General features: G+C 30.8%; 1 protein-coding gene across 1 annotated transcript in view; it reads left to right on the top strand.

Moving 5' to 3' along the window:
- The window catches only part of PSPC1 (paraspeckle component 1), a 54,599-nt gene extending 48,554 nt beyond the window's left edge, over positions 1-6,045 (top strand). The window contains exons 8-9 of the mRNA XM_001374768.4: positions 635-804; positions 3,125-6,045. Coding sequence (XP_001374805.3) covers positions 635-804; positions 3,125-3,310 — 356 coding nt within the window. The 3' untranslated portion in view covers positions 3,311-6,045. The remainder of the gene's footprint in view (positions 1-634; positions 805-3,124) is intronic.
- Positions 6,046-25,256: the final 19,211 nt, after the last annotated feature.

Genomic DNA, 25,256 nt, shown 5'->3' with positions numbered 1-25,256 from the left:
TCATTCTTACGAGCTTTATGTAGAATATAATATTTTTTACCCGTATCATCAATTCACAGAAACCTCTTGTTTCCAACTGTGGTGTGGCTGTATTTTAAAAGTTTCTAATAATATTATGTACTTTCCTAAAAAATATCAAGATATTTGGTACTTCCTAGTCAGAAGTTTGTCTTGTCTGCTAGATATGTTATTAAGGAAAGGGCATGGGAATTTTTTTCCCAGTAATTTGCCTCCATTGTTATGCCTCTAAATACTATTTGCTATACAGTGCATAATATATGTAAAATGGATACTAGCTATTATTCTATTAATTTCAACTTCCTTTTTTGTTAGAAAATTATTTTGGTGCTAGTGATAGAAATTTGTTAAATTGGTGAAACTTCTGTAATAATGCTATTTACTGTCTTAAATAAGGAAGTTATTTTTCATCATATTTGAATGCTTAATATGCTTTCTTTACACTGGAGGCAATAATTGAGGGAAAAAAATCCATTTCATAGCAAATGATTGAGCTAAATTTCAAACCTAAAGAAATGGTTTTGATAGAAATTTTCAATTTGTAAATCTTTTAAATATTTTAAATGCATGTAAAATTTAAGATAGGACAGCTCTAAGTATAGATTGTTTTGCATAGATGCGTTTAGCCCAGCACCTGCTGGTAACCAAGGTCCTCCTCCAATGATGGGTATGAATATGAACAACAGAGGAACTATACCTGGCCCACCTCTGGGTCCTGGTCCTGCCTTGGGACCAGAAGGAGCTGCAAATATGGGAACTCCAATGATGCCAGATAATGGAGCAGTGGTAATGTATCATAAAACTTATTTTAACTATTCAGCTGTATCACGATACACTTCCACATCAAAGGTAACTTCACACTTAATGTAATTTGGCATCTTTTTTTTTTCCAGCTGACAATTTTTTAAAGATAATTTTAAAATTTTAGATAATTCAATATTATTAAGAAAGTAGTTATTCTAATAGATGCTCTTTAAATGAGACTACTTTTGTGCTAGTACAGATTGCAAGTCTTGCATAGCAACAAAAAGCCTAAATTACATTAAACACCTTTTACATGTTACTGTATCTGTAATGATGCCTTTTACTCACATTTTAAGGCATCTTCCAAAAAATTATGAACAAGTATTTTATTTGATCATATTTAATAATCTATCAACAAATAACATTTACTTTTGTTGTCAGACCTATTTTTTATATATGAATTTTCTTGTTTCAGACTCTCCTGATTTAAAAAAATTTGGAATAATTAGGGACTATTTTGCATATTCAAATTAGACTATGAATTCTGTTTTTTCAACTTGGTTTTATCTCTTAATTATATTTGAATAAATTTAAAAGAAAAAGATTTTAATGTTTTCAAGCGTCAGTGTGAAGATATCTTTGGGTTGGCTAAAATTCTTTTAAATTATGATTTAATTTTTTACCTTTTTGATTACATGTTCAGAATAACCAGAATATGCATACTTTAAAAATTTTTTAGGAAATAGATTTGGTGGTTTTCAATAATATATCAGTTTTATTGGTATAAAACATGTATTTGGTAGCTTGTTAAATACAGGCCAAAGTGAAATTCGCATCAAAAGGATTGGTTAGTGTGTTCTTGTAGACTCAGAAATGGTACAGTACATATTCTATGTCAAAACAGGAACCATACAGAAGCATCCTTTTTTTGTAGTATTAGCAGTGCTATGCATATTCTTATATGCAGATGCAGTACCTATTAGAATACTTTCACTATAATTTTTTATCAATTAAACATTGTGATGGATTATTGTAATAATAGCTAGTATTCCTATGGTACTTTAAAGTTCGCAAAGCACTTTAAAGTTTGCAGGCATCATCTTGTCTGAGGTGTAGCTGCTGTTACTCTGTTTTATAGTTGAGGAAACAAGCTGAGAGAATTTAAGTGAATTACACAAGGTTTCCAAAAAAATTTTTAAGGCACCTTCTTAATGTGCCAGGCACTTATCTGAAGCACTTTACAAATATTGTATCAATTGATCCTCACTACAATTCTGTGAGGTAGGTGCTCTTATTATTTGAAGAAGATGAAGCAAATAAAGGTTAAGTACTTGTCCAGGGTCACACAGCTAGTTAGTGTCTGTGCCTGAAATTGAACTCAGGTCTTTCTGATTCTAGATCTAGTACTCTGCATTGCGTCTAACTGCTCCAGATAATTAGTAAGTATTTAAGGCAGGTATTTAAGGGTGTTCCTAGCTCCTAGTCCAGCTTTTCCATTGTACTATAGTGCCTATATATAATAAAAGATCACTGATATGTTGACTGAACTTTTAATATGCCTAGAACTATAGAACAGAAGTGCTGTATTCAGGTTTTAAGTTTTCTTTTTCTGATTTGGACAATTTTTAAGGCTAAGTCATACTTTGGCTTGGTCTCCTTAAATCCCCCCTACCCCCCGCAAGGCCAAGGCTGTATTTAAGACTATATCACTTTTAGTATTTTTAATATGTATGCTGTTTTATTGTTTTATCATTTGACACAGAAATGTGAAAGCATGTAATGCAGATTTTAGCATAGATTATTATTAACCATTAGGTATTTTTGTCCAATAAATTTTTCAGTAGTTTTTGAGAAATGCCATGGGCTTAAGATTTTAATATTCATTATGCTACGCAGGGTGTTTGAAGTAATTTTTGCTTAAATTAAATATATAATAAAGTATTTTTGACCATTCATTTACAAAATCTTTTATTTTGTTAATTAGAATGTTATGCTTCATCCCAGTTTTGCCCTATTTGATTTTCAAAATAAAGTTTTCTCTTTCATTAAGAGAATACCTTGTAAGCTGTTTTTTAAGGAAATAACTTAAAATATGAAGTTAGTATTCTATGCATAAAATTTCCATTTTCCTCTGTTTAATGAAATTGGGGCAAAGCATTAGGAATATGTAATTCTTCAGCTACCTTTTGCATAGTGACTAATTAAAATGCTCCTTTCTTCCTTCTATGTGTGATCCTGATTCTGCTGGACTTTCTGCTGAACTTCATGACACCACCACTTGGGATTTTGATAATTTTTCTCATGCCTTAATATTTGTTGTATTCTAAATGGACTTAATGTTGTTTATCATGTGGTGCTATAGCATAATGACAGATTTTCCCAAGGACCACCATCTCAGATGGGTTCCCCTATGGGCAGTAGAACAGGTACTGAAACCCCTCAGACCCCAATGAGTGGTGTAGGTCCTGTGAGTGGTGGTCCTGGTGGCTTTGGTAGAGGAAGCCAAGGGGGAAACTTTGAAGGACCTAACAAACGTCGCAGATACTAAAGAATCTTTCATTCCTTGCAATTTAGAGAGAAGAAAATTCAATGGTATGCCTTTATAATTTTACCTGTTTTCTGAAAGAAATGGTTTTATTGTTAATGTAGTCTTTTCAAAGTTTCTTTTGTAAAACCTGAAGTTTTTGTATTTTTTTTCTTTAGTCATACATAAGCTTTGTAGTCTAGAGTGGAAATGATGATGCTCATCATTGTGAAAGTCAAATGTGTTTGTGACTTTAGCTGAATATAAACATGCGATCGTACTGTAAAACTTGTGCAGATACTTGATCTCAATAAAGAAATCACTTTGAATAATTTGAAATACTATTAGTAGTATACTCCTTTAAAGTATTACCAAACTTTGCTGTACTAATATCATTTTGGTTGCTTTAACTTAATAATGCCAGCTATTCAAAAAGCAGAAAGATTTCGTGCTTTTTTACTTGTAAACTAGCAAGTAGTACTGGACTTTGCAAGATATGTGGTTAATACCTGATGTATTGAAGAGTTGAAGGATAGTACAACATCTGAAGATGTATACATTTGTGTAAACCATTAATGTTATGTAAAATCAAGGTTATGCTGTCTGTGGTTTAAAAACTAGACTAGACCAGAAATATCAAGAAAATCTTTATCCTATGTTTAATTTTCCAAATAAATATTTTGATTCTTGGCTAAAGCTGCTTGAAGGCCAGTCTCCTTTGCCTTATATAGATGAATTCAGTTTTAGACTAGAAAATATATTTGGATCTGTAATTATTAATTTTGTTATTTCAATATAAAAACTTTAACGTTTGTTAAAAAGAAATTGTGGACTTAGCTAATATCGTAATTTCACCCCCACTCCCCAAACCAACCAAATAAAAAAAGGTTTAGCTTTTGGAAAGGTGCAGGTTTGGGAAATGTTAAGATGGGAATGGTTTTAAGATTTGCAATGAAAATTTTCAATTAGATCTTTGAGTAGATCAAACTGTTTATTGATAAATGAATGCACATCATTTCTTTTATACTGCTGGGTACTGAGAGAATTTAATTTTGAGCATTTTCCTTCAAGAATGGCAGGTTCCTAAATAATGGTATCCAATAATTTAATAAATATACTCTCATGATAAATTATCTTGTTGTCTACGAATACCTTCAGATATCCCTCGGAAATTTTCAACTCTTACATCATCTTGTTATTTAGATCATTTGCAATTTTGTAATCAAATTTACAAAACTTGTCCTACTACAAAATACTGACTACTTTCATTTTAAATTTAAATATTTACTTAAATAGTAAATTTACAACTGCTTAGTTTCTTGCAAAACAACTTTTTCATGTGTTACTGATACACATTTAGAATGATTTTTTTTACCTCTGGAAAAAAATTAAGTTTAGGGAATAACAAATTATTTACCAAGAAATTCTAATCCATTATCTATTGGCCTTTATTTCATGATATTTTGCAATGTATCATATCAGTGTATTGGGTGGCCCAAAAATCTTAAAGTAATTTTAATCTATTAAAATGTAAGCATTTTTAGCCATCCTTTATAGCAGTTTTGGAAATGAAATTATTTCCTCAAATTGATTCTTCATATGATTTAAACTTTAAGCTGACTTTTTGGAAGAGGTCTAAAAATTTTTATTTTTTAGTTTAATGAGTAAAAACGATGTACTTGACACACATTGCTCTTGTACTCTGAACTATACTCAGTAATTAGAAATTGTCATATTCTTTTCTTTATATTCAGACATAAGTAGTTGAAGTTTTTTTCTCTTTTATGGTAAGGTGCAGTAGAACTTTTTGCACACCTTTGTCTGGCAATTATTTGAACATATTCAATGGAGAATAAATATATGTGATGCTAGCCAAATATGTTTTAATACCATTTGGGTTACATTTTTAATGTGTGAAGAAAAGGCAGTTATTTACTGTAGAAATTTCTTTTTAAAAGCTTTATCTTAGTTATAACATAGTACTCTTACAGTAACACATACTTTATTGTTTGCATGCATTTGTTATATCCGTAGGCGATTTTGTGAGTCTTATTTTATTTCAAACCTGATATAGGGTGGGAAAAAATTTTGTTCTTGGCTATTAAGTACCAGGCCAGACTGGGTGCCACTTTTGAGATTCTGTATGATTTGATCAAGAACACTTGACAAGCCAGTGCAAAAAGTGGGTGTTACATCTCCTGAACATCGTAATGTCTGGGCTCAAGTATGGCTTCCGGAGTAGAGTTCTTCACAGCCTGTGGCCCTTCACGGAGAAAGTCCTTCTTCAATTCTTTCCAAGTTTATCCTGGGGACAGTCTGCTTCTGAGTACCAGTCCAGTGGAACAGCCATGAACTTTTAGTTTATGCAATTTTAGGATCATTACCCACTTCCTTGTATAATTGAACAGCTTTATTGTTAAATTTTTATCTTCCTGAATTAGTAAAATGTGTCGAATTAAGGACTTATTTTGTCTGCCTTTGTCTTTTAGTTGCAAGAAGTGATAGTATAGAAATAGAAAATTTAGTAATGTTAAAGTGTCACTCGAATTTGTTATCTGCTGCCAAAATCCCATTCTTCTTACTAAAGAAGATATAAATCAAATTTTGGCATCGTGTGGCAGTTTCTTTTCTTTTTTGTATAGTTTGTAATAGTTGTGTTTTAAAGTTTGAAATACTCAGCTTTTTTACATTTTGTAATAATTAACATGGTCAAAATAAACATACATCCATTCTTCTCACTTTTATTTTAGGTGGAAAAATGTTTCTTGTGTTGTTTGTTACATTAAAATCATTTTTTGTGTGTGTAAATACAACTTACATATTTTTAAATGAGGGTCACTAATTTTTAGACTAGTAATTTAGTTTCCTAAACAAAATCTGAAGTAGTAAACATGTTCATATAGGTAACAAAATTATTCAGATTCAGTTCACAATTCCTGTTTGCCTAAAGCTTCAAAATGTTGCTAAGTTTTTATAAATAGGGCTTATTTTCTTATATGAGTTCCCCAGAAATAGTCATTAACATCAGTGGCCACCTTAAAAATGGTTCTGATATTAGTACAGTATATGTCTTACCAAACTGTCCATTAGTTTACTTTTACATTTACTTCAGATTCATATCTGTAATTAAGCTACACAGATTAGTTGGTATTCCTATGAAGAGCCTGAAATGTACTTATTACTCATTTGACAGTGGCCAATTAAACTATAAAGATCTATTTGACCTCATTTCTCCTCCCTCATGACTAAAGAATTGTAGAAGGGAAAAAAATGTAGTTAATGAGTAAAAATGCTTTTATAGGTGTTTGTGTGAAAATGAAAAATGCCTGGAGTTGAATGGTCAGGTAAACACACTGTGTAATTGTTTTTTTTTTTTAATGGTAGCAATATGGAGAGCCACAAATTAGTTATAATGTATGTTGTAGGTCTATGTCTTGGAATTTTCTGAAATATATACTCTTGGTACTGAAAAAGTTGAAAATGGTTAATTTTAGTGACTTTCATAAAATATTTGTAAGGTATTTAGGATAGGAAATATTATAGAGCTATAGATTTTTCCTTAAAGATAAAAGAGTGGGATTATTATTAATGTTCAAAAAACCCCTTTTCTAGATTTGTAGGTGCCAGTGCAGCTAAAGCCATGATGTGATTAATATACAGTTTATTAAAACATATGTTTTCATCTTTGCATAAAATTTTGGAGGAAATATTGAAATACGATCGAGTATTTCTCACTGTTCATTAAGCTAATTTTTATGTTTTGATTCAAGTGTTCTATTTGTCATGGTATTTTATTTTACTTTTTTTCTAGTTGCCTTATTGATAACATAAATATATAAACATTTTATTTCATGAAATTTTTAAGTTATTTTGGCTTTTAGTTCCTGCAGTATTGCTGAAAACATGTACGAACTTTAGGATTTTGTATTAAGATTATATATTTAGCTCTATGTCTAGTCTCAGCGAATAAATGGTTACATGTCTTTGAACAAGTCACTTAAATACATGCACCTCAGTTACCTCATTTTTATCTCTGATTATCTTACTGTGCATATACTTTCACTTAAACTTAGATGATTTTATTTTCTTAACCACTTCATAGGTGGTAATAATAGAATCCACTCCTACTGGGTTTTCAAACTTACAGAGCCACATACATTATATATTTTACAGTGGTCTCATAGAAGAAAAATGGGTGATGATTTTAGAGATTAAGAAAGCAGCCAAAAGGGTGAGGTGAGTCATCTGAATGTCACATAACTGGTGATAAAGCTCCCCTCCATTTAAAAAAATAAAAAGATGGAATAAGGGTTTAAAGTTTAAAATGAAAAATTGTTTATTGCATTCCCCAAAACATTACTTACTTTAAGACTATTGAACCTCAAATAAGAAAAACAATATCCCTGGGGCTGAAGAGAAAAAAAAAATGACCACTATAGTATGTTTATAGTTAGTTTTGAATGTGGTTTTTCATGTACCCGTGCCTAATATTGCCTCTGACAAATTTCAAAGAACATTTCTAATTTCTTTGTGACCAGATTCATCCCCTTTAAGTCTGTTCTCACAGGTATGAGTTTTTTCCAATTTTTGCAAACATATTTGTAATATAATTGCTTTTGTAGTAGTGCCTGTGCCTTCCAAATTGTAAACACTTCCTTGAGCTCTCCTTTTTTCTGATAGAACCCAGAAGTTATTTACAATCATTGATTTATGACCCATCCCAAATTTTTGGATATATTTTTAGTTTTTTTAATAGGAAAATATATTCAACTGATTAAAAGGAAAATATGCTATTTCACATGAATGATCTTACTTTTCTTCCTGAGAAGAACCATTCTCTTGTTTTTCTTCTTTCTCCTCTTTACCACTGGGTGTCTCTTTTTTTTTTTAAAGATACTAATAACTTCCTTGGGCTTTAACCTATCATAGATATTGTGATGTGAAAATGTTGAGCGAATTAACTATTCTATGATGGAATTTTTATATTTGTCAAAATTAACTTTAGTATTGACAACCATGGTAATTACCATTTTGGATGGATTTGGTTTAAATAACCAAGTTTGCATTTATGTAAATCTCTTCAGATTGAATTTATTAAATAACTGAAGATATCTTAAGTATTTCCAGTTTTGAATCCAGATTCATTATTTAGTTAATTTAGACACAATCTTATTTAAGTGATGAAGACAAGAAATACTTCATCCTCCCCATATGAAGAGAACTCTAAATTAATAAAGTTTTTTGCAGAATTTTGTAATTTTTGCACTTCTCAATTACATTTATCAACAAAACATTTTATTATTATTAGATAAATGATTATCTACTCGGGTGTTTTCTAATTTTTCTTTGAAGGTGAGTCAAATGACCCATTCTACCCTAATACAATTTTTCTTAGCTTTCTGTTCCTTAGTGATGGTTTATTACACTGCCTTTTAAAAAATGGTTCATTGTTTACATGAAAATGCCTGGTATCTTTTCCTTTTTCCCCTATTTGCACTTGAGAAGATATCATTTGATAATATATTATATGCCCTGTTTCTATTTATCAGTTCTTTCTCTGAAGGTGAATATACACAAATCCATCCTTCAAACAATATTTATGTTGTTGTATATAGTGTTCTCTTGGTCCTGCTTGTTTAACTTTTGTTTTTTAACTCTTACCCTCCGGCTTAGAATCTTATTATGTTTTAGTTCCAAAGAAGAAATGCAGCAAGGGCTAGGTAATGAGAGTTAAGTGACTTGCTTAGGTTCACATAGCTAGGAAGAATCTGAGGCCATATTTGAACCCAGGACCTCCTGTCCTGGCTCCAGGCCTGGCTTTCAATCTACTGAGCCACCTAGCTGCCTCTTTGTTTCACTCTTCATAAGTTTATGTACGTATTTCCATTTTCATTAGAAATTAATCTTGTCATTTCTTAGAGTGTAGTGCTATTCCATCATAATCATAGTCCTCAACTTGTTTAAGACTTCTATAACTATCCAAAGTGAACTTTCTGATCTCTGAATACTTACTTGATTTTTAATTTCCTTGGAATTAGGCTAAAGTTTTTTAACCTGTCTTTTAATTCTTATGGAAGCATTCTTCTAGATAGACGCTCCATAAGACCTTAGTGTCTAGGCATAGGTTTTAATTATGTGAGTCTTAAACAAGAATCAAAGTAAAATGTGATTTCAACAAAAAGAAATTAAATAGAAAAAGCACTGTGTATATAGCACAGTTAGTATGTGAGATGTCACAAGTTTCTACCTAAATATTTGGAAATTGAATATATGAATTTATAAAGAAAGAAGTTGCATTAAATAGGGAAACATTAATCCTTTATAATTATATGTAGTTAACTCATTTCTTCATAGTGAAATTACCAGAGACGGTTTACATGATGTTATCAAGGCAGTTTAGTTATACATAAAAGCCACCATACCAGAGTAGGTACTCAAAATCAAAAATTTTGACCTTATATGAGAATGATTTGTTTCTTGTTTCTTGTAGAATAGTTTTGTAAAAGTTTAACTTATTTCTTAGTGTATAGGAGCAACCGATGATCAAAACTTTATTTTGCCTTTGAATTAGTTTTAGTTGCATATTCAAGCCTTCTTGGGAAAAACAGTTCAAGGAGAAATTTCCTAAGTTCTTATATTTTAACTATTAAGTACTCACTTTTTGTGTATCTGATATTGAGATCACAGAAACCTTCAACTTTTATTTGTAGTGGATGAGATAGTATTTGTGAAAGTTCAAAATATAGTGCTTGGAAGGCATATAGTAAATAAACATATATATTTATTTGCTTTGCGTTTCATCAGAAGGATAATAACTTGTAATTTACTTTGCATTCAAAGGAATCCTTCAAAGTATAGAAAACGAGAGCCTAAGTAGATGTATTTTAAAATATTGCTATATCTAGGGGAGAAAATAGTGTCTCAAATTATTACTGTTATGACTTAATTTTAATCCTTTTAAGAATTAGTTGAAAATAATATTGGCATGAATGTGATTCATTTTATTTTTTATGTAGTATTTAAAAATATTACATTTCCTTAAGAATTTTTAATGAATTTCTCTCCAAGTGATAAAATTCAAAAATAGACATGGTAATAGAGAATAAAGAAGAAAAAAAAAGTTTATTCTGCTCCATTATATCACTTTGTATTTTTTATGTGGGAAAAAAAATTTATTTTTTTTTAGAAATACTTTATTTCTTCAAGATTCAAAAGGTCCAGACGTTACCTTCAAAATTTCATGGACTTTATAGTCATCATCAAAGTAAAAACAAATTTTGTTGTTTTGTTTTTTAAATCTCTGCTTTGTAAAACAAAATAAACAAGATGCTTGCCTTTTTTTTCGATTGATCGGATCAATCTTCATCTTACCGTATGTACTACAAGGGCTAGAGAGGTAAGATGAATAAAGAATGTCAAATACTAGTGAAGATTTATTTTATAGTTTTCATAGGAATTTTTTTCAAATTGTGAAATATTTGTAGATTGTGTCCAGTTACAGAATTGTATATGCCTTTCCTAGTGTATGGGGTTTCTTAACCTGAATTTGAGGAATTTGCTTTTTAGAATACCTTCTGACAAATGCATCTCAATATAATATTTATTTTGGTCATTTAAAACATTTTTAAGATCATTCACAGACTTGACAAAATTTAAAAATATTACTAGCTTAAATGAAATTTAAGAACCCCTTCTCTAAAAATTTCATCATATACATGTTTGGTTTTCTTTTTTTTTTTTAACTCTTACCTCTGCCTTAGAATTAATACTAAGTATTGACTCCAAGGCACAAGAGTGCTTTAATGGCAAGACAACAGGGGTTTAGTGACTCATACAGGGTCACTCCCCTAGGAAGTGTCTGAGGTCAGATTTTAACTTGGGACCTCTTGTCTCTGGGTCTGACTTTCTGTTTACCAACCTACCTACTTGCCCTCATAACCATATTTTCAACATGATGAGCTGATATTCTAAAGAGTATAATTTAATCATTAGCATCCCCCTTCCCCCCATTAAAGTGAAAGAATTTCTCTTTATTATTTTGGATATTCTATTTAACTTTTACCTTTTTGGAAGTTAGACATTTGACCATTACATGACAATTTGCAATATTCCTAATTCATAGACCAATGTTATTAGAAAGGAGCAATAACTTTTCATTATGCTCTATAATTTATAGAAAACATTTGTAATAAAAGTTTTTTATTTGTGTATATGTATTGTGGACTTGTGAAATATTTCCATCATTTTTCATTATAAAATTACCAATTTTTTTTACTGACCTTGTTATGTTATTTGATTAAGAATGCTATTTTGAATGCTTGAAAGAATATACTTTGCAAGCATTTCAATTCCTGAGAATAAATTACTTTGGTATATTAGCTAAATTCATTCCACTGGTATACATGTTACTCTTTGAATTCTTCTGTTCAAATTGTGTTCTTTTAAACATGTACAAACAGCAATGGGAATCCTGTGTTTTGACTTTTAAAATGTGAGTAAATGATTTTACACTGGGCACATTTTTTAAGAAATAAAAGAATCAGGCACATTTAATATTTTAACTATGGTAGAATAATGTAGCTTTACCAAAACAGGTTGATCGAATCACAAAAAAAAATGATATTTTTCATGGTTACTATGAGAAAGTTATTTTAATGAAGTATAACAGCCCTATATGATCAGATTTCCTTCATGCTTGATAACCATCAAGTAAATTCAATTCATAAATGAATTTTAAATAGTCTTCTTATTCCTTTTTAGCTTGGGATATGATTGATAAGCTGTAGCTCACCATCTGTGCATTATGTGTAAAATTATGTTATGGTTTTAATTTACTTCTTTTTCTTTTTTACCCTGGTAACTATAATTGTACCTGGGTTACATAGGAGCCATATCTGAACTAGGATAGAGGCAAGATGTGAATACTAGATTAGTAACCCACTATTAAGACATATACAGGCTCAGTATAATCAACCCCCAAAGACACCTTTTTAAAATTAGTATTATAATTGAATTTGAGACAAAATTTACATTTTAAAAATAATTGGAATGGATTTTTGGCACTTAAATGAGGTAAGTTTGAATTAAATGCAAAAGTTATCTGTAACAACATGTTATTTTTAGATTTAAAAAAATACAGATTATCTAGTATTTCTTTAAACATTTACTAAAAGTTAATTGAAAGACAACATTGAAGTAACTTCTGGCCTGAAGTAACTAACTTCCTAAGTGTCCATTGGATCTTCCACCTCTTGAAAAAGAGAACTTGCCAAGAAAGCTATATGAAATACTAGAATTTCTTTACTTGAAGTTCATTAATGCTCTGCCCCAACAACTCATTCTCAACACCTTTCCTGCCTCAGGATCTTCACAAAATGATATTTGAGATAATCTTTTACTACTCACATAAACAAGTCACTAATACTGCTTTTTAAATCTTTTAAGGAACTTTTAATAATGCATATTTAAAGTTTTATTTTCATGCCTTCTGAAGAGATAATAGTACATGTTTTATTTCCTTCATTGTACATTCCAATATATCCAAGAATCACAGAATTTTAGATTGAAAGAAGTTGTGGCAAGCATTTTGTCTGCATCACTATACTCTTTTAGAAGTTAAGAAATAGGGGCCAGCTAGGTGGCTCAGTGGATTGAGAGTCAGGCCCAGAGACAGGAGATCTTGGGTTCAGATTTGGCCTCAGACACATCCTTGCTGGTAGCTGGTTGACCCTGGGCAAGTCACTTAACTCCCATTGCCTAGCCTTTACTGCACTGCACTTGGTCTTACAACCAAGACATCTTATTGATTTTAAGATGGAAAGGGTTAAAAAATAAAGTCAATAAATAGACCTTCACAGTTGAAGTGATTAACAGCAAGAATACTCTATTTTTTTTCCAATATTTTCTTTGCTACTTTATTTCTAACCTTCATAATTTTATCTATACCCAGGTTTTTAGTCTGTTTTTTTTTTTTCTGGGCTTTTAGCTAGGTCAGTGGGATGCAAATACAAAAATGAAATAATACCTGCCATCTTAAGGAGTCTCTTTCAAAAGATGACTGACACATAAGTTTGTATAAAATATGAAATAATGATTAGGGAGAATGTTAACACCATATATTGCAGTTCTTCCATGCTTTAGTGGATGTATCCATAAATTGCCTAGTTGCCACTTACTTAAGAGGTTAGATTACACATGTTATCTATAGTAATCATGGTTGAAACCTTTAGTTTGAATAGCAAAATCTCCTAGTTCACTTCTTTGCCACAATGAAACATTGGAATAAGGCATGAGATCCATCGAGGTAAGGCAGATATATAGAGGAAGCTAATTTTCAATTTTGCTTAACTTATAATGCAACAATTTAAGATAGACATAAAAACAAAATGGGGAAACCTGGCTGTCAAAGAAACTTTTTCTACATGCTGATAGCAGTGATTGGAGTAATGAAAAACAGCTTAAGTATTACAAATTTGTACCTTCTTAGAATCTTATATTTAAAGTAGATAGAGAACCATCATTCAGAATCTAGAAGGCCTGGATTCACATTTTACAATTTGATACTGACCCTAGGCAAATCACTAACCCTTTTAATGGGTCCTACTTGAATAGGTTGTAGAGCTGTTGCCAATCTTCATTGGTTGACAGAATTTCTTATTCTCTTTGCATGTGAAATCATGAGTTGTAGTAAAATATCTACTCTTATTCTTTATGATTTATTTTAAAAGATGAAATACAAATAGAAAACACATTTTTTTCAGTCTGCAATATAAATTTTCTCACTGAAATATAGTTGTTTTATTTTTGTAAGGTGACTAATTAACCAAAGAGAACTACAGAATAGAATTATAAATACCTGGGCTATTTTTTGGTGTGTACTATGCTTTGTGAGTTGATATCTTTCACTACTATTCCATGCTTTTCTTATAGAGTATACTTTAATAGAAGTTTGAGGCATTTAACAAAAGAAATGCTAATATAATTCTTGATAGTATCTAATTGAATAAAAATTTACTTTTTTATTGTAGCAACTCAAATTTTGGTCAACCTCTTTGACATCTATTCATATTCCCTGACTTATAATATATTGGTATATAATATGATTTGGTACTTTGAGGTCAAAGAATTGTAACAATTGCCCAAAGAACTGTCACCCCAAAACAACTGTAATTTGTACATCTTAACTTGGTTGTTAGAAACTTTATTATTTCTTTTTAAAAATTATTTGTGGGATGATAGTAGCATAATTCTAAGTAATAGAGAAATAATATTTGCATAGAAGTTCAAATGATCTGATTGTTGGCAGATTGTAGTTTTTTTAAAAGAAACCTTTTTGATCTTTAAGCAATTATGATTTTGTTAGTAATGAGTTTTTACAACCTTTATTGTGATACAGATACAATCCTAGGACCTCCGATGTCTCTGAGTTGCTTGGCCCAAAAATGAGTAAGAATATTTTTTCAAAGTAGAAACAAAAATACTCCTTTAAATCTAGATTATTTGTTGACAAAAATGCCAACTTCTGCAACAACACTTCTCTTTCAAAAAAATTAATGAAAAAAACTTCCAAACTTTTACAATAAAATGCTTTTTTTTTTTTTTGGAAAGGCTTTTTGTTAAATAGCATAGTTCCCAAACAATAATGGTAATTCCATCAGATAGTGGCTATTACCAATTTAAAAGTATTTGAAGTTTGGTTAGTGTTCTTTTTTTGAGGTTTCTTTTTTTTTTTTTGCATTTCATTTATATTTTAAAATATTTTCATTCCTTACTAAATTGTTCAGTTTTTAGTGGCTTTCCAAATTTTAGTTATAGTTTATTATTTTTAGGAAATGTCTTTTATATTTAGCAGTGCAGCTCAATTTAGAAAGTTAGGTGGTTCCTGCATTTTTATTTTTGTTATTTGATATTTTAAAAATTCCTGGCATTGCCTTTTTGTTCTCACTGTAATTCATATGTAACTGACCTTTTGAGGTGGTAGTTTCTGATTTCATCAGCAGTCCTTTTGAAGGAAGTTCCCTTTACTAATGCAAATTGGCAACTGTTCTGCAACTTATTTACTCTTGGTCACATAACCAGTTTTTGTCATAAGTAGAACTTATATTTAGGTTTTTATCAATATAAAAATCTGTATTTTTAAAAGCTAAATAATTTTCATCCTTTTCCACTTTTTAAAAGCCATTGGAAATTCTCGAGAATTGCTTAGAATTTCACCTTAATTATCAAATTTGATTACTATTAATACATTTTGTGTTAGTTGGATAAAAATTTTGCAATTTTTAAAGCTATTTTTTCTAATGGATCCAACTTTGAACTCCTGACAGCTAATTATTGCCATTCTAATTTTATTCATGACACTTCAGTGTTGCTTCAATTTAAACTTAATTGCATTTTTATGTCAACATTCATATATTGTATGTTGCTCTTTTGCCTTATGAACCTCACTAATATGTAGGATGAAATCATTTTATGTAACATGTCAGTATGACATGTATTCTGAAATATAGAGAAAACATGTTTGTTGAGTTTAACTTTCACAAAGACATCTTCAATTATAGGATCATATGGCATTTACTTTAAAGCTATTCAAGAAACAATGACTTTCAGCATCTTTTTTAAGTGAAAGGTCCTTGAGTTAAGCATTGAGGAAATAGTTGCATATAGAAGGACATAGGTTAGAATAAATCAAACTTTGGATAAAAGATTTCACAGGTAAGAAAAATTTTTAAATGACGAAACAACACAATCCTTTTTGATTTAAAAAAAAAAGTCACAAGGGAGAGTTTCAAACCAAATTGAAGAGTGGCATTCACCAAAAAAGAATTCACTACAATTTTCAGGACAAATGAATTGGAACTCAGAAGCTGGATCAAAATCTTTCTCTCTAGATCATCATTATCATTGGTACAAGAACATTATTGTGAATTTAACTTGGAGTTTTACTTCACATCAGTCTATTTGGGTATATTTAGAAGAACCAGGAATACTTTGCCAGATGTTCGTATTTAGCAAACTAGTTTTTTCTAGGAGCTTTCAATTTAGATGAGAACAGAATGAATCACATGATTATTGAATAAATTAATATGAAATTAAGAGATAGGCCGATAATGCCAAATTGAGAGATATCTTGACATATAGCTACATTGTTATAGCACATACTTATTTACAATCTGTTATCTAGATTAGCTGTAGGCCTGTGAAAGAAACTCCATTGTGATAGATGTTACTTCCAGACAAAAGAAACAGTAATGTTTGTATAAGTAGACATTATTGAGTAAAGGGGGAAGATGCAGAGAAGAATATGGGTAAGAAGTGAAAAATGTAGATATGAGACCAATTCATCTGGAGTAAATATTAAGGATCCATTAAATAAAATGTAAGCATTTTACCAACCATAAAACATATAAATGTTAGTTCTAATATGACATTTTTTAAAGAATAGGTGGGTGATTAATGTTTATGGAATTGGTTGAATAATAAAATGTTTAACCACTGGACAAAATAGTTGTGTGTTGAGAGGAGTGTCCTGAACTGAGAGGTTATATTAAATTATGAGCAGTTTTATGTTATACTATTGACAAGCATTTAAGAACATAAGGGGATTAGGTGTGGAGAGAAATAAGAATTTCACGAAAAGAAAATAAAGACAGCCTGAAAATTGGGAAATATAAATCAAGTTTCAAAGAATCACAATTTTCACTCCTTGGAGTATAGAAAAAGAAGAATCACACATGATTTATTAAGAATCAAGATTTAGAGATATGTTATGAAACCCAAAGTTAGAGTTTTCGGGAATCACAGTCAACTGTCAAATCTGAACAAAAAAGGCATTGAGAAAGGACCATTCCATTTTAGAGCATAAAATTTCAAACTAAAAATTTAAGAAATTATACATGATATCATGTTTTGGGCATTATCTATGATCAGACACCTCAGATAGAGAAAGAAGCCAGAATGTAAAGGAATGTTAAGAAGGGAGATAACATGACTAAAAATCTAGAAGAATATTCCAGATGACTGCAAAATGGATCCATAATCTCATCTGTGTGAGTACTATTTTAGCAGCTAAGATCTAAATGCATTTTGACTAGTTGCTGGCCCCATCCTAGATGATTAATACAAGTACTTAACACCTAGTCAGTACACTAGACTAACAGAGCCCACAACACTTCTGCACTTCATAGATTCAGATATAATTGGGAAACACTTTTCAAAAATAAAAACAGTAGAAGATAGATAATGCTAGTTTGTGATTTTCGAAGTAAGTATATAGCCTTATATGGCCTTTAGTTTCCTCCACTAGAGCCCTTATGTTTTTCCTTTCAGATACTGTTGTCCATCTGTTACTTTTCACTTTGTAGGAGCAACATAAAATTTTTCTAACATGCATTTTCTGTCTTACCTTACTCGAGTATTTGTTGATTAGTCTTTCAAAGAAATACAAGCAGTACAAAAATTATCTCTAGTGTATTGTAGTGAAAAACATTAAATTTGGAATTGAGCTATTTTAAATTTACTCCCTCTGGCAATAACTGAACATAGTTATGACTCTTATCTTTCTCATTTATAAAATGTGGCTATTCCTTAGAGAACCTACCTCACAGGGTTGTTGTGAGGATAAAAATAAGGAACTTATAAAAAACTTAAGTACATTTCTCCAAAGACATTTCCATAAGTGATCATTTTATCAATGCATTCATGTTAGTGATTTTATCTGTTCATCCATTCCATTTCCATTGAGGATGCTCATCTCTACTTTTTCTCTTCCATAAATAGTTTCTAAAATTTAAAATCTTTTTAGTTATTTCAATCCCTATCAACACATTTTAAAATACTTAGCACATCTCTCAATTGGAAATCACTTTTATATTTTTGTTAGGTAACTATTTGAGATGCAGTATCACTATTCCAAATATATAACTGCACACAGCAAAAAATATTGGGTGCAGGGTTTAGCACTATTTAAATACTCCAGTGTTTATTACAAGCCTTTTTTCCTAGGATCATTTGTATCCTAAAGGTCATAAAATTCAACTAAGAAGTGGTCTGCTTATGATTATGATGATGTCCTAAAACACCACAAAACACTCATATATATTTTCCCATGTAAAAGTCCAAATTTGTACAGTATTCCACACTTAAATTATTGACACTAATAAACCCAATAAAGTTATTGGCAACATTTAAAACCACTGTATGATATGTCATTATTACATAGGGAAAATCTGGAGAAGTAGCATAGTAGCATTGATTCCCAGTAGTAATAGTTCTACCATAACAGTTTTCAAGAAAGGTAAATGTCTTTTTAAAAAATGTAGGTGGAAATTTTGTATAGATGTAGAGTAGTATAAATGATTTATTGAAATAAGACTCTTTGTAACTCGTATTCTGTGACATTTTTCTGATCAGGGTATTATCAAGCTACTCGTTTTTCTGTTTTCATATATGTGATACCAATTAAAAATTGTTTCTATGAAATGATTCTGGGCAAAATGATAAAATTATATATAATCTTTCCCCCTTGTGAAGTTATTCTGGTTCTAACAAGTTTAGCAATTAACATCCCATCACTCTTAGTTTGAATAAAACAATTTCATAGTTTTATACACCAAGTATTCACATTGTTTAGCCAGATTATTTGAGTAAGAGGAAAAGTAAGTTTTAAATCATGAATCAGGGGGCAGATATAGAGGTACTTGGGAGTTCTAAGTCACTAGTGTTCATTTTAAGGGTTCAATTTTCATAAAAATTGAAAGTGATTATTTTACAAGTTTTAAATTCCTCTTGAATCATCCTTCAGCTTCATTTTGAAGCAAAACTAGATACTTTGTTCATTTTTTATTTAACAGATTAAAACAACTTTGCTCAAATGTTTGTATATTAAATTTTGGTCTAGCTTTTGTGCTCATTGGTAATATGATACCAATCCAAAAACACCACAGAAAATTTTCTAATAAAGTGAATTGTCATCATTTATTAGGCAATTTTTAATGAAATTAAGGGTTTTCCTTGAACCTTATAGCTAGATTGACTTTTTGAGAGAAAATTATATGTGGGGTACAAGACGGAAAGAATTTAGTTCATACTGTTAGCTAGAAATGTCATTCCTGATAAAAATTATCTTCCACCAAGAATGTTGTCAAATGTTTCTTATAAGAAAAATCTATGCAAACATTCAATGAAATTCCCATTGACAATCTTTTGAGTAGGACATTTTGTTGAGTCCATAATTGTAGAAAGGTTTGATATCAAAATTGGAATAATTGAAAAATGAAAGGCATCATAACAGAATTTAATACCAAAATAGTATTTAGCAGTAAAATAATCATATATGCGTATGCCTTATTTAATACTTTTTAAGGTTGCTAGATCTACCCAGTAGCTCTTTTAGAACCCTTTCTAGACATGTCAATGGATCTTGTAACTTTAGAAATCCAGTAAAAAGGGGGCAGCTAGGTTCCTTAGCAGACTGAGAACCAGACCTAGTCATAGTTCTGGGTTCAAATTTGGTCTGATGTTTCCTAGCTGACCCTTGATAAGCCATTTGATTCCAATTGCCTAGTCCTTACCACTCCTCTACCTTGGAACCAATATGTGATACTGATTCTAAGACAGAAGATAAGAGTTTTGGGGGGGGGGGGGTGAGGAACTGAAGCCAGTATAGGTACAACAGAGGGGAAAACTTGGGGCATCAATTTTTTAACATTGAAGCCATTGCTACCAATGGCCATAGCTGGAATTCAAATTTGGATGCCTTAAATTTTTAATATTTTTTCTCTCTCAATACATCTGCTTCTCATAAATCTTTTTGCAGGGAGGTTCTAACATAATTCATGTAAGAAAGGTAGTATCCCATTAAAATGAAAGGATACTATTAAAGTTGTTTCTTAGCATGCTAACTCTTAGGATCAAATTTTTCTAGATAGGTTGGTTTTCTTTATAAATAAATTAATTTGTAAATTATTGAACTAATACTTTTCACGTGAGTGTTAAAAACTCTCAGGAATGTATTTGAATTAAACATTAATAGCATAGTATTAGGTTTTGCATGTTACAATCATATTCCTATTGCTTTCCTATAATGAGCCAATAAGGTTAAGCAAATTGGACCCATCCTGGTAACTTTTCTAAATTAACCTGTTACTTGTTTTAATTTTCTTATTTGCATTTTAATTTCCCTGTGAAGAACAAATTTTTATCTATGATAATACATTTCAGATGGATATATGGAAATATTTTGTTTGAAACTAGAAAACAATTTATAGAACCTTAAAGAAAAGGATGATTTTTAGAAACAAATGGGGGGGGGGGGGGCGGGATGACCACAAGTCTAACTGAAAGTTTGGAGGTGGGGAGCAAAATCCTGGAAGGTTCTATATTATAGAATTGGCTCCAAATTATACAGCCATACTTAGCAACCATCTGTTAAAATTTAGGGTAGTATTAGAATATGGAGATAAAAGTATGATCTTTTAGAAGAACCATATGTTGAATCTCAAAACAATTGCTTAAATATTGATAGCAGTTAGCTTACAGATTAGGAAAGGTACACATGGCAAGGTAAAGATAAATCATAATTCTTAGTAAGTTTCAGGCTAAAGACATAAATTTTGTTCTCTTTATTTTCAGCATGGCTACATTTTTAAAGGAGTTATTGGAAAAGTTATAGTTTTCCAGGAATCAAAATTCAAGATACAGGAGGCATTGTTCATATCTTCCTCATAGTAATGTTCGACACCTCTGTCATCTGCCTCTTTTCTGTATTCACACAATTTCCACCCTTGCTTATGCTCTCATTACCTCCTAGACTTTTGTAATAGCTACCTATTCTGATACCCTGTTAAGTTTGATTAATAATTGATCCACACTAAACTAAACTAAATATGTCAGAGTAAGTTAGCCCTACTTCTACAGAATCTCTGGTTCCTTTTTAGTTGACTTAGTGATTATTAATATTTCTTAATTATTGGACCTTTTTGGTAGTCTGAAACCTATTTGTAGTTTCTTCATAATTTTTTCAAATTCATAATTGAAATTAGTGCTAAATTTTAATTAGAGATTTATGAAAATAGAGATACTTTCTCTATTCAGGATCAAAAATCCTCTCCTTAGGTACCCCTGCTGTCGAATTAAAAATGATAAACTCTGGGTTTTTTTTTTATCATAATTGACAACATTCTATCTCTTCAAATTTATAATACATTATTCTCTACTGATTTCCTTCTTCCATGCCTCCATTTACTTAGTTTATAATATTTAGGTATTTTACTCCTGATCAAACCTGTCATTTGAAAAGTGAATGCAAAGAGATTTTAAAAATTCCCTTAACATTCTAATATGAATTAGAATGCATAGAAAGTAACATAAAGCAGGCACATTTGAGATACAAAGCAGATGTATTCTTAGAGGGAAAGGCCCCACAAACAGAAGGACCAGAACGGCCTGAAGATTACACTTGACCTGAATCTTGAAGGAACCAGGAAGTCGAAGAGGAAGGCATTGGGAACAGCTAATATTTTGACTTAAATTGGAGCTTGGCCATGTGTGTGTGAACAAGAAGTGGGCCAGTAAGGCTTGGTGATAAGATGCATGAAGGAGTAGATTATGTAGATCTTTCCCAGCAGATTTTTTTGCCAATTTAAGTAATAGGGTGTTCCACTGTAGTTTTAAGTAGTGATATGATAGTTAGAAAACCACTTTAGCAAATGTATAGAGAATAGATTTAGTTAGAATGGGAGTGGTTTTTTTTTTTTTCAGTCACAAGGAACAGCCTATGCTGGTATTCTAGTTTATCAAGTTAATCCCTGAGTAAAGAGAAAGGTAATTAAAATAAGTATTTTTGTGATACAAATGAGGGGATGTGGCTAGTGATTGCATATGTGAAGTGAGTCAAAATAAGGAATATAATACCAACACTAGGAAAGATCTTTGTGCTCTCTATATTAAAGAAGTTCAGGAAAGGGTGAGTTTGAGAAAAGTAATGAATTCTATTTGGGGCACCTTTGAGATGTTCAGTTAGAAATCCAGCATTTAAAGAAATAATTGTTTTAAATTTAAGAAGTCAGTGGTTTGGGGATAGGATTCCAAAAGAAAGACCAGGACTTGCTATGCAGATCTGGAGGAATTCTGCATATAGATTAATAATGGGAACTGGTGAGGACCACCATTTGAAGAAAGTAGACTTAAAAGCTCATTGGCAGGACCTTGGGAAATGACCTCAATTAATGGGCATGAATGCTGAGGATGAAGATACAGCAAAGGGAGCAGAACAAGGAGAAGACAGGAGGAAAATGAAAGATGAGCGGTCCCTGGAAATGATAATCATGTGAAGAGAGGGCATTGCCCTTAACAGTTATAGATGCTGATGAGAGGGCAAGAAGGATGAGAATTGAGAATAGGTCATTAGACTTGTCAAGTTAGAAATAAGCTTAGATATCAGAAGCTAGATTACAAAAGGATTTAGAAGAATGAGAGGTGTAAATAATAGGCCTGAGTCATGGTGATGATAATGTGATCTGTATCTCTAGGAGCTAACATAAGAAGTGCTATATTGTTGGTGTTTATGTGTCAAATAAACTAATTAGAATAGTGAGTCAGCTTGAGAGGTTATGAGGATTCATTAAAGAAATTGAATATATAATTTGAAGGAGAGGATATTTTTAGAAGCACAAAGACCTGTCAAAATAATAATATATTAGCTAATAATAATTTTAAGCTAATAATATATTCCATTTGAACTATACTTTTTGTGGCAGTCACTGCAGATTTCCCCCTCATTTTTAAAAGTCTCATATTAAGGGACTTGGATCATGATCACACAAATATACAATGTGGGATTTGAACTTCGTATTGTCTTACTCCAAATTCAGTGCTCTATCCTCTATACTGGGCTGCCTCTAATACTACAATGCCTCAAATACTATAATGTGTATTATACTTACTTTATGTGGTTCCAGAGAACACAGATCCATTTGGTTGACGGTTCATTCAAATTCAGTATAAGGAATATTAAAAATGGGAGATGTCCACTTTATGACCTTCAGAATTTATACTTCAGCTATACATGCTGAACCCATTCTCTAACACATCAAGACATGGAACTTTAGGTCAGGTTTGAGATAAGTGATTCATTAGTTTCTACTTCTGAGATTGATTGTGTTCTTAGTAAGTTCAGAGAATATACTTTAGTTGCTATAGGTAACAAAGGAGCTCACAAATGATGTCCAGAGCTTTCACTTAGGTGTGTAAAATGGACTCGAGAAAGTAATTTCTTCTCTTGATTATGATCAAATTTATAACGACCAAATGGCCAGATGGTGCTGAAAATAGGATCTCCTGAGTACAAGTTTATTTTTCTTCACCCCCAAAAAATTATATACAAGAGTTCTTATGTGAAGATTAAAGTATACTAAATTTAACATGATAACAACTGTTGCAATCTCGTTTACATTTTAGCACTGCATTGTTTTTTTGTTTTCTCAATGAGCCCTCTCTTTTTGCCAATCACTGTGAATTATTGGGCTCCGACACCCCACATCTTATAACAATAAATCTATATAATAAAACAAAACAACACATTGCCTTTGTTAGAAAATACCATTCTATACCTTTAGCCCATCAACACTGCCAAGACTTGGCATCTTCTGATTCAACTTCAGATTTCTCAAGTCTCAATTGGTCGCTACTGATAAGTGTTTTATAGCACTTTAAAGTTGTTTTTCTTTCAGTTATTTTGATCCCTATGTAAATTCTGGTTTTGTTCACTCAATTCATCTAATTCTTTCCAGGTTTTTTGAACTTGTCTTAATATTCCATCTCATTTGCAGACTTGTTTAGTCCTTCATATTTGATCTATACTGACTTTAAAGTATATTCCTTTTCATGGAATGAATTATAGTGAGTGGTTATTAATGGATCAGTTGAATTACTTTTTTCCTAGAAGCCAGACTGCATACTAGTAGTCTTTACAATGGAACGTTTGTGAAACATGACTTACCAGAGAATGGATATGGTGATATAGTGGATATAGTGATAATTTGAGAGTCACATCTTTACATAGAAAATCATCTTTTTGATACAACCAACATAAGGAATCATTGAGTAAATTTAAATAATGTATCAATCTATAATCTCAATGTTTAGAGCATCCAATGTAGAATGAAAAAATACACAAGTGATTATTACATTCACAGAAGTAGATAAATATTGATGAAAATTTAGATTTCAAGATTTATACAAAAATCAAGATGAGTCAAAATAAGGTAGCACTTCAATTTGGCACAATGTTAGAAATGTGGTTTTTAAATATTACATACTTTTCACTTTTGAAATCAAGCATATTATGACCAAGTTAAGCCCAAAGCTAAAGGAAAAATTGAACATCTTATGAAATGTTTTTTTAAAATAGCTAGTTTTATCTATCATAAGACATAAAAAAATATTTTGAAAATTTTCCACATCTTTAAACAATAAAATTAAAGTTGCTTAGTACTATTAACATTTTTGATAAATTGATAATAAATAATTTCTATTTCTTGCCACCTTTCCTCCAGTCATAAAATGGAAAACATACCATTTATGAGTCAAGAAAAGAAGCATTTTGTTAAATGTTTACTATATGTAAGTTACTACACTGTACTAGGAATTTAAAAAATACAAGAAGATAGTTCTTGCCTTCTGGGAATTCACATTTATTAAAGGAAGGTAAAAGTAGTCTTGAAAATGTTCAGAGTCACACAACTAGAGTGTCTGAGATCAGAAATTTAGCCTGTCAGTAGTCTGTCAGGAAGAAATAATTTTATAAAAACTCTTCTGAATGTATTCATCAAGAAAATGCATTTCTGACAACACAATAGACGAGGAATATATGTGAAATCATGAGTCTCATCACTTTTTTTATAAAATATTTTGGCTTATTCATACTTATTCATACTTCCTTTTGTTCTGTACACATTAAAATGTCTTAGTAGTC

This window comes from Monodelphis domestica, chromosome 4 (assembly GCF_027887165.1).
Source record: "Monodelphis domestica isolate mMonDom1 chromosome 4, mMonDom1.pri, whole genome shotgun sequence".
Taxonomy (NCBI): Eukaryota; Metazoa; Chordata; class Mammalia; order Didelphimorphia; family Didelphidae; genus Monodelphis; species Monodelphis domestica.
This window is presented reverse-complemented; position numbering and strand designations above follow the sequence as displayed.